At 46.7% G+C, this 10,835-nt stretch overlaps 2 protein-coding genes across 2 annotated transcripts; one reads left to right on the top strand and one right to left on the bottom strand.

The window, feature by feature from the left end:
* Positions 1-2,230: 2,230 nt before the first annotated feature.
* BDR25DRAFT_297830 (ras-domain-containing protein) lies at positions 2,231-3,758 on the bottom strand. The gene is made up of 2 exons (XM_033689026.1): positions 3,465-3,758; positions 2,231-3,412 (listed from the first exon to the last, which is right to left on the bottom strand). The coding sequence occupies exons 1-2, from the start codon at positions 3,531-3,533 to the stop codon at positions 2,687-2,689; spliced, it is 795 nt and encodes a 264-aa protein (XP_033540517.1). The 5' UTR covers positions 3,534-3,758; the 3' UTR covers positions 2,231-2,686.
* Positions 3,759-5,292: 1,534 nt separating this feature from the next.
* BDR25DRAFT_307694 (uncharacterized protein) lies at positions 5,293-8,234 on the top strand. Its single transcript, XM_033690887.1, has 2 exons — positions 5,293-5,629; positions 5,732-8,234. Exons 1-2 carry the CDS (start codon positions 5,617-5,619, stop codon positions 8,011-8,013), a joined length of 2,295 nt encoding a protein of 764 aa, XP_033540516.1. The 5' UTR covers positions 5,293-5,616; the 3' UTR covers positions 8,014-8,234.
* The last annotated feature ends 2,601 nt before the right edge of the window (positions 8,235-10,835 follow it).

Genomic DNA, 10,835 nt, shown 5'->3' with positions numbered 1-10,835 from the left:
CTTCTAGGCCTTCTTTACTAACTACTAATATAGGTCTATAAGCTAACTTGCTCTCCTTGTTGCTATTTTAGAGTTATAGGGCTGTGTGCTAGAGAGTCTAAAGTATAGTTTGTAACTAAAGTTTACTTTATAACGTATTTCCTTTATTATAGACGATTCTAACATGTTAATAGCTAGCTATGCTATTTAAATCTATTCTACCTAGTCTATTTGTTACATTAATATGTATTTTCTTAAATACTTTTCTACTTCTGCGTTTATCTATTTAGTCTAACTGTCTATTTATAGATAATAGGCTGTAGATAGCTTATGCTTAATTTTTAAGTGCTGTATAGTAGCTTACTAGAACTAGCTTATAAACAACTGATTTTAGTTAAAGATAATTATAGTAGGGCAGCTATAAATGCTAATAACCTTTTATTTAAGCTTATAGATAAATTTTAAGGCAGTAATAGACTTTTCTAACACCTATATGTGTATAAATTTAGTAGTCTTGTCTACTACTACTATAATTATATTACATAATCTTTCTAATTCTAGTTTTTTAGAAAAGAGAAGGCTAGTAATAACGTCTATTATAATTATTATCTATAGTTGCTGTAGAGCCTTAATAAGCTATAGTAACCTATAGAGTTTATGCCTTCTTAGGTTATTTCTATTATAAGTGTTACATTTACGCAACACTTCTGTGTATAGTTGCTTAATCTTAGGCATAGTTTAGAGAACTGTGTCCTTTAGCTTCTTCTAAAAGATACCTATCTCTAGGTGTTTAAACATTAGAGACTTATAGTATTCCTAGACTAAGTTTTTTTTTTTTTTTTGTAAAAGTTAAAAATGTAAATATTTTATAAAGTTTAAGTCTATTATAGACTAGTCTCTTTAGAGTTTTTTAAAAAATAGTAAACTTTTTACTATCTTTATCTTCTTTTTTAAGGTAGTTAGCTTATTAACTAAGAGCATTTACCTATTAATTACTTATGCTAGCTACATGCTTAATAGTAAAGTTAAACTATGCTAGTTCTATTACCTATTGCATATGCATAGGCAATAGCTTTTTTGTTGCAAGGAATGTGACTAGGTTTACATAATGTAGAGGATAAAATAGCCTAGCAGTAGCTGTTTAAAAGATTAGATAAAGTAACTCTTGCTATCTAAAAGAGCTAGAGGCTCTTCTTATATACACTAAGCTTTCGAACATAATATCTCTAGATCCTAAGCCGCGTCCTAGGCTCTAATCCCTAGCTAAGGCTCTTAGTATACGCGACACACCCCCTAGGTGAGCTGCGCAGCAGCTTACCTGCGTAGAGCGTTACCTTAGCTTAGTAGAGCAACACTGCGTGTTTACTCTATATTTGTGCTTAGTAATTCTAGTGCTTGTTGCCCTAGGCAGCGCAATGCTTATATCCCTAGGCAGCATAGGTTACGTGTGTGCTATAATTACTATAACGTACTTTACAAGCAAGTTGCTTACATACCTAAGTTGCTTACTTTTGCTAAGACTTTACTAAACTATCTTTTTTATACTAATGCATTTCTAACAACACTACTTAGACATGCTAAAAAAATGTTAGATATAGCTTACACTCTAACCTTTTAAATAAAATATAAAACTTTTAAAGAAATATACTATAGCTATATATAAATTTTTTTAAAAAATAATAAATAACTATAGCACTAGATAACCTTTATAAGCTAATTCTACAGCTAACTTATAAAAGCTAAGTAATAATAAAAAGTAGGTAATTATTAAAACTATACTTAAGCTATATATATAAGAATTTTTCTTTTAAATAGCAGAAGAGGCTGCCTTATGTTTTAGTTTAAAAACTAGCTTAAAGCTAACTAAGGTGTAGGTTAAACACTAATTGTTCTTATTATTAGTTAATTATTATGTAAGGACAGAGCTTTATACTACTATGCTAATATAACTAAAAGGTATAAATAATTAACTAACGTTAATTTTTAAGTGCAGAGTAGTATATATACCTGTCGCTTGTAAGCGCCATCTCGGCCTTACATAAGGTTTAAATACTACCTAAATACTAAAAGTGCATAGATTTATTTAAAGATAAACTACATGTCACGGTTAACTGGGCATGCCTCGGACTCTCCCCGGAGAGCCCTCGGCCCGGCCTTGGGCACATGACGTCCCGTCACGTGCCCCAGCACATATATATATATATATCCTCTCACGAACCCCTAAGTCTCCTCAAGGATTCGTCTATCAATACTATCCTGTACCCCCTTCTGCGCTTCATGCTTCCTGCTTCACAGTGCTCTCACACTAGATACTATAATTAAATACAACCCAAACCCCTTAATTCTCTGAGCGCGGTATCTGGGGTCGCGCGAACTTCACGATATTGCTCGCGTTTTGATCGCTGGGTCCTAGAAAATCGGGTTGTTTGCTCCATGGTTACTTCGAGAATGCAGGTGAAAGGAATACCTACGAATAGTAAAGATATATGCCCATTAAAGTACTTAGCCAGTCAAACCCAACCTCAGGCATTCCAAGCGCCGAGAAATGCAAGTTTGCGAGAAACTCAAAAAGAATATTAACGGATGCAATCCCACTAACTCGCTTGTATGTCTAGCCTCTCAAAGCCTGCACTCCCCTAGAATTATAAGTCTTCTCTCCTATTAACTGGTAGCAGAAGGGCTAAGACAGAAACAGGGAACATGCTGCTCAACAGCATCCCCCACCCCACCCAGGCTGACCCTTCCCCTTCCTCGCCGCTTCATTCATACCCAAGTTCACCCTTGCTGTATTACCTCCTCCCGCCCCAGGACCCTTGACACCAGATCTCCTGTCATTCAAGTCATATTTCCCAGCTTCGATGTTCTGATATATCCGCTCTGCGACCTCCAAAAACGCGCGCTCAACGCCGTCTCCAGATTTTGCGGACGTCTCTACATACTGCATGACCCCGTTTGCGTGACACCACTCTTCGGCCTCCTCTTTTGTGACTTGTCGTTTGTTGTCCTCGCTCTGGTCGGACACGGTCGACGAGGGTGCTAGATCGCTCTTGTTTCCCACCAACACCACGATAATTCCCTCTTCCGCTATCTGTCGTAGATCGTTCAACCAGCTCGTTGCGCTCAGGAACGTGTTTTTCCTCGTGATATCAAAGACCAGCAATGCGCCCGATGCACCGCGGAAATAACTCCGCGTAATACTCTTATAGGTTTCTTGCCCAGCGGTATCCCATAATGACAGCTTCATGTGCTGTTGCTGTTGCTGTTGCTGTTTGGGCGATGTGGCGGGTGGTGACGAGGATGCTTTGGAGGGGTTGTTGATGTGGAGGTTGAGGGAGGCGGGAGGACCGACAGGGACGATGCGGGAGCCGAATTCAACACCGATGGTTACGTCATGGTGTGGGGAGAAGCGGCCTTCACAGAGGCGGACTGTGAGCTGCAGGATGTTAGAAGTTTGAGGCATTAGGGACGGGGGTTGGGGGGTGTACGCTGGATTTTCCGCACCCAGAGTCACCTAACGAGACGATTTTCGCTATGTAGTCCCATGGTTGAGTCATTTGGGGGCAGTCCCCGAAAGGCGAGTGTATGAAAGGACGGGATGAGGTTTCGGCGTTGCGGCGTTAGCTTGCGAGTGTTGCTTATGATAGCTGGTGGGGGGTTAGATAAGGAGAGGACCGTAGGTTTGGACGACTGGATTAGGTCCGGGTTGCTGAGAGTCCCCAAGTGCAGGTTACTGGGACGTGGGAGAGAGTGGAGGGTTAACGGTGGCCTTGAGGGCGAGGGACAGCAAAGGATAAAGTGTGGCTGATGCCGAGCCTCGGACTGAGGTCATAGCTTGCCCAGGCGTTGCCTTAATCAGCAGGTTTCCTAAAGAGGCAATCCATGATGCAGCATCTTTGTGGACGGAGCTCATGAAAGAAAGCTGTATATTTAATGAGCGAAATAATAGGCTCTAAACAGGTGGTTGTAGCCGTTTAAAATCATGCTCGTCCTAAGGATTTCACCGCTGCATCACAGTCGTGACAGCCAGGTCTGGCAGAACAGTAGCACCACGACAATGACTGCTTTCACCATCACTAGAAATTACTGTAACACCATACCGTTCTAATTCGCGCCGCCTTTGCGAACTCTCTCTGAACCACGTCACCACACCCAGCCAACAACCATTCCTAGAGTATATGAGAGTAATTCTCCACCATGGCGGCGCCAATCCAGCCCCTTCTCCAACAATACTACTACATCACGCGCTACGAAGTGCCGGGTGTTCTCGGAACATGCAAGTCAGGGATCACGCTGGTACCTACTACTATCGATAACAAGAGCAGCCGGAAGAACAACGTCGACTTCTCTGTCGGCCGAACGGCCTTCCTACGTGCTGAGGTCTGGATGTGCGATAACAAGGACGAGGAAATAGCTAAGAAGATCGGCTTAGTTAAGACAAGCCACCTATTTCATACCACGGGCAATCGTTTCATGGAACAACCGGCCAGCTTCCTTTCTCCCACAAGGCTCGCGAGACACGATGCCTTTGTGGGGACGAGTACGCCATCCTCTTAATATTCACGCCTGTCCCAGCAGTTGCACGGGGGACTTCGGAACTTGGGCGGACTGGTGGTAGACTTCTTAACGAGCAAGACTAATGAGGGGAAGCAGAAGCTAGCGTAGGTCTCAGGGGACGATGTAGAGGAGCAGATACCCCCAAAATGCCGGACTGGGCAGCTGGTATTGACTTTCTGAGGGGGGAGATGTGCCCTCATTTTTGCCTTTGGCCGTGGTATGTTAATATAGTAGAGACTAAGGCAGGTTTGGATGCTATCGGGACAGTGTCTTGAGACAGGACACGCATGGGAACATCAGGCATCACTGTGAAAGGCGTTACAGGGCAGGAGCTGCCGGGGACATACCGTGACTTCTGGAAAAAGACTGAAGGCCCAGCACGGGACCTACTCGTGAGCTGGGATATGTCTTCAGACTACGTCTCTGATTTATGCGACATAATAGGTCAAGCGCTGCAAGCCGAATGTAGGTGAGAGCTAGCGAAGGACGCGTCAAGTGAGTAGAACTTCGCGATGACCTTGACATGCCCATGGATGCAGCTCGGCATGAAGCTGAACGGCGAGAGAGAACTGGGTCAAAGAGTGAAAGAGACTGACAGTGAAGATTGAAGTTGAAGTCGCGGGTTGAAACGGTGACGCACAAGAGGGAAGCCGCGGTCTGATCCGAGCTTTGGGCTCTGCTGCAAGCTTTCGGGTAGCGCCTCACTCGAGCGAGCTCGGCCTCCAACGTGACGATAGAGATCACCAGCCTCTTGCACCCCAGCGACCTCTCTCCTAAGAACAAACGTGCCCACCTTCGACTTATTCATATCGAGCTCCTCCCCTTGACGCCCGTCTCCACTCGCTCTCAGCCTGCCTCGCCTTTCCCACTAGCCCTCAGCTGCATGCCCTGCCCTCTGTCGTCATTCGTTGTCGCCGTCGCTGCCTTCTGCTGGTACCTGTCGGCCGGTGCGCCGCCTCACCGCTGACCAAACGGCCTGACTGACTCTACCACCACAAGGCTGCACCCAGATAAATACACGCCTGAGACCTCCGCATTGAGCTGCACTGGCACACGAGCAGCTCACCTCCCAAATCACCCCTCATGTTCTCCGAATGTAAGCCTCCAGAGCCCTTATCGGGCACATGTGACCCCAGATGATATCTGTGTCTTAGGTGACCCCCGAGAGACCCTCGTGACTGACCACCATTCTCCTCAGATGCCTCCAAGTTTCTATCCCAGTCGCAGTCGCGGCTGTCTTTGGGAGGCCCCCCCGATGCTCCTTCCAACCGCAACCCTCCCGACAGGCACCGACCGTCGTCACGAACGCGATCAACCACTTCATATCTCCAGCGCCGCACTATGCCGAACCCATACCACTCGCAGGGCATGTCGCGGTTTGCGTTTGCTTCGCGCACGTCAAACGCCCCCGCCCCGCTCTTCTACTCTGCCACCGACGACTTCCGGGAAGAAGACGACCATGAGGAGCACGACCGCGAGATGGCAGACGCCTACGCGCTGCAGCGATCGCGTCGGCAGTTTGGCGTAAGCAACCTCTCAGAGTCTTCGGAGGTCGATGAAGACATGGAGCGACGATCAGACCATACAATAGATGGTGGTAGCATCGAAAACGACGCGCCAGGGTACGGACTAGGAAGAGGCATCAAAAGTTCGTGGAAGGGGGATAAGCCCAACCCGCGGGGGAGATCCACAGTAATCGAGAAGCCACAAGACAGTGACCGGGATCAAAGCGTGCCGCTTTCCGAAGCAAGCGCTCCTAGTAGCAAAGGCAAATGCAAACTAGTCGATGTAGAGCTTGCTTCTACTGTCAGAGGCAGTATAGAGGAACTGGACGGAGAAGAAGCTTTCGGAGATATGGATGACCGGCCGCCCTCTTACCAGCAATTCCGTGGTCTACCCAAGGCAAAAAGAGCCCGAAGCCCGCTAAGAGCAACGTTACCTATACCACAAGAAACGGACGAAGATACGTTACTTAGAAATCCTCGTCCGATGAGTGCCGGCGGCGAAACTGTGCAACAAGTCGTGGCCGCCGATCCCGTAGCTCCTCCCAGACACAACTTGTTCTGGGCAGAGCTCTTTCTCATCGCGCAGTGCGCCATACTTGGCGTATTCATAATATCTCTCCTCCAGGAATCCCCCCCGGATAAGAAGAATCCATTAGGCGACACCATTTACACAGTTCTACACTCCTCATTCCATCTGATCGGGGTGTATTCCCTGGTTTCCGTCTTAGTTGGGCTAATATGGTTGTCCCTGCTTCGATCGTTTGCACGGCCCCTGATCATGATCATACTTGTGGCCGTTCCCACCATATCCTTCTCCTTCTTCCTCTACCCATTTATTTCGAGCTTCAAAGGGACATGGCATGGCGACAGCGTTCAGGACAAGGTGATGCGGTGGCTGTCAATTGGACCCTTCATTTTTGCCGTATTTTGGGTCTACACCGTTGTCAAAGGACGACACTCCCTTCAGAAGGCAGCTGAAATGCTTGAATTCTCCGGACATATTCTGAAAACCCAACCCCCGTTGATTTTCGTCGGGATTGCAACCTTATCTGCTGTGGTCCTTTGGTCATGGCTTTGGATGCTAATGTTTACACGGCTTTTCCTCGGTGGTCATTTCTCGAAAAATAAATCTCGCTGGACTATTGACATCAGTACCTGGTGGCTCGGTGCGATCTTCTTTCTGGACTATTTCTGGGCCCTGGGTGTCATTGCCGGGATACAGCGTGCAACCACCGCTGCGACTGTTTCCCAGTGGTACTTCCACCGCAACAATGTGCCTGCCCCGGCACCTCGCACCGTTGTCTGGGCATCCCTTACCCATGCAACGACAACCATGGCCGGCACGGTCTGCCTATCCACCCTGATCGCCCTCCTGGTCCGTCTCCCGCTCATCATCCTCCCACGCCGGATCTCAGGCTTGATCAGCATGTGCACCTACTCGCTCATTCCAACTCCAATCGCAGCCCTCACAAACCCTCTCACCTTGACATATGCCTCCGTTCACGGATTGCCTCTTTCCGCGGCAGCCAGAGGTGTGTCAAACATGCCCTTCATTTCGCCTGCCTCCCCAACAACCACCCTTGGTCCACGCTCCTTCACCCCTTCCCAAGGCCGACCCTCTCTCGTCTCCTACCGACTCGCCAAACTCCTTCTCCACGCTATTCGCTGGGTGATCACAATTGCACTCGGCTTTGGCGGCTGGGTTTCAACAGCGCGAATGCTGCAGCTGACCAATGCTGGTGTGAGTTACAAGGGCAGTTTGTATGCGTATATTGTGGGATTGATCAGCGCCGCAATTGGATGGGGTGCTCTCGGAGCAATGGAAGGTGTGTTAGGAGGGATTCTGGATGCGCTATTAGTGTGCTGGGGCAGTGAGGTTGGACATGATGGGTCAGGGGATGCGAGGTATTGTGTTGATGCGGGACGCCTGTTTGGTGACGAGTTGAGTAGGGGGAGAGGGAGGTTTGATGCATGATGATGATCAGGTTGGAGAGGTGCATTTAGGGAGTTTGAACGCTAGTTTTTGGATTTGGATTTGGGATTTGGATATATGGATAGGCCTTTTTGGAATTGGATTGGGCTGGGCTGGATTTTTGGGCGATATGCAAGGCATGGCGGCGCGTATTGTTCGTGTACGAGATCCCGCGATTGAGCGTATGGATTAGGTTAGAGCTAGACAGTAGCTGTGTATCGTGTGAAATGCGAATATCACTGGTTACTTCAGTTGTTTAGGTGGTTGCAGAAAAGAGGATACGACGTGATAGACCGACAGCTTTGTGGGGAGCATTGAATCCTAACAGATTTGCGAGACCTAAGTGCGAGACATCCTGTCGAGCATCTAAGAGCAGTGATTATTACTAACCATGGCAGATAGACTGAGGGTGTGGGTGGATGTCGAAAGCCGCCCGCTCACTGCAGGCCACAAACCGAGCGCAGAACCATGTGAAAGAACCAGGTGAACTTTTTTCAGATGTATAAACTACATTACCGGTACGCAGGGAGAGCACTAAACCGTAACGGGGCTGATTCTTTGATTCTTGTAGAGATGGGTCACTCGGCGTGTCCATGGAGAGTGTACGGAAGCTAGAGCTAGTAGATTCCTACATAATTCTGCCCTAAAGGCGTAGTTCCAGGCAGTAGGTAGTAGGCACGGGGACACCAATCTGAGCTGGGGGGTTTTTTGGCGTCGAGGTCTGGGGTGGAAGGCATTTGACATGTCTTGATGCGTTTTGGTTGTTGTTCGCCGAGTATGAGTGCCAGAACATGTCGGCATCGCCGTCAAGACAATATTAGGGCATTATCATGGTTTTCGTTCCGATTTCTAAAGCATCTGGACTTTTGGTTGGAAATCAGTTTTTCAGTTAAGGTTGAGCATTACGGGCGGGATGAACTATTTAGGTGCCCTTTATCGCGGTATGCTGAAGTAATGGGAGTTTGGAGGTTTATATAGCTATAGCTACTCGGAAGAAAAGACAGGGAGTGAAATGTGTTCCTCAGGTAAGGGAGCAAGGTACACACCCTAGTAGGGCATGGCAGTCGCGGAGGTAATGAGCATTAGAGTTGTAAATTATAGTTGTCTTCTTTAGCTCGCTTGCCAATTCGAGAATTCAGGCATTCATACATAACATGATTCGACTTCAGTTCTCGAATTCCCCGGGCGGAGAACCACATAACAAATCTCGGGGAAAGGGTTCAGTGACTGAGTTTGGGAATATGTAGTGAGCAGCGCTTCCAACGAGGCGTGGTACTGTACGATTGGGCGATTTTTATGCCTGAGATTTTGCCTACATTTGTACGGCACGGAAGATAAGAGGTAGGTGTACGTATTGTACCTGTTAAAGTTCACGTGATCTCTACGAGTACTCCAGTTTAATTAAAGTACGCTGTACTCTAGTTAAAACAGCTAGGATAATAGATCTCTAGAGAGGCATAATTAAAGCCTATATAGATATTAGACAACAATTTCTCTCTAGTAATATAAGCAGAGGGGTCTAAAAGCCCACTGCTTGTTACCTTTGCAGTGCTTTAGAGCTTTGTAAAAACAGGGCTCTGCACCACTCTGGTATTACAACTTAAAGGGCATCAATAATTAACCCACAGATAATTCAAGTGCAGAATACTAGATGTATCTTATAGCTATCCACGCACCTTACACCTTACAGGCCTTATTTAGTTAATTAGATACCTTTATTGTCTATTTTGCGCAGTCCTTTACCTAGACTACAGAAGTTAGGAGCCCTCTACACTACGTCTCTGCCTTATCCTGCGATAGTTCGCTGTCTATAGCCAAAGACTAATCGCAGCAGAGCAAGGTAGTCCACCTCTACCTCTACTCACTAGTACCCTCCTACTCTCCCAAAATTACTATATAAACTTCCTAAAATGGTATACAATCTGTACTACGTAACGTACCTAGAGCATCATAAAACGCATGGTGCGGCTCCCAGACTAGGTACGTTCGTACTGAACACGTGACCGGTACTGTTCACTTTGTACGAACAGGAGTAGGCCCCGTGAGAACCCCTGATAGTGAGATTGTTGAGAGTGAGCTGCGCGAGGGGGATTTATACTAACGGCCCGCGGCCACAAAAAGATATGGGCTCTAGGATCCATGAGCAGCCCTTTGGACAAAATCCTATATGCGCGTTGGAAAAATCTCAGGGGACGTAAATATATATATATATATCGCTCAACTATCTTGGTCATCCTCTCACTCTTATCAAAGTATATGAATTCCCGCTTTCGCACATTTGGACTTCCCTTTCTTTACAAAACTCCACATTTCGCCTTCCAATAAAAACAATCTCAGGAGTCGCGTGCGGCTTCTCTGTCTGTAGAAGACTTGGATAGAACTCTGATGAGCTTTCCAGGGGACTGAGAAGAGAAGTTCACGGATTTACTGCTTGGGTTCTAAAACCGAAATCGAACTCCATGTTCTTTCTCCCGCTAGGATTGAGAAATAATAGTTGGCAGAAATTGTGCCATGAGAGAACTGAAGTACTAGAAGTTCAAGGGTTCAGATTGCGGGAAAAGTGAGTGAAGGAGATTCATGAGACAGCAAGGACCTGACAGATGAAAATAAGAGGGGGCGATGCTGATGAGAGAACCGGAGACGGAGCGATGAGCGTTTGTGAAAAACACCAACGAAGACGAGGAATTCATGATGTTGATGATCACTTCAAAGTCTTGACAGTCTGCAAATAATCCCTTACAGACATTTCTTGACCATGGGAGAAATATATGAAAGACCCATTCAGCACCCCAGGGCTTTTCTTTATCCTCACCCAACCCTCCTTT

The sequence above is a fragment of the Lindgomyces ingoldianus genome (assembly GCF_010093535.1).
Source record: "Lindgomyces ingoldianus strain ATCC 200398 unplaced genomic scaffold BDR25scaffold_57, whole genome shotgun sequence".
NCBI classification, from domain to species: Eukaryota; Fungi; Ascomycota; class Dothideomycetes; order Pleosporales; family Lindgomycetaceae; genus Lindgomyces; species Lindgomyces ingoldianus.
The sequence above is the reverse complement of the archived record's forward strand: the minus strand, read 5'-3'. Positions and strand labels throughout refer to the sequence as shown.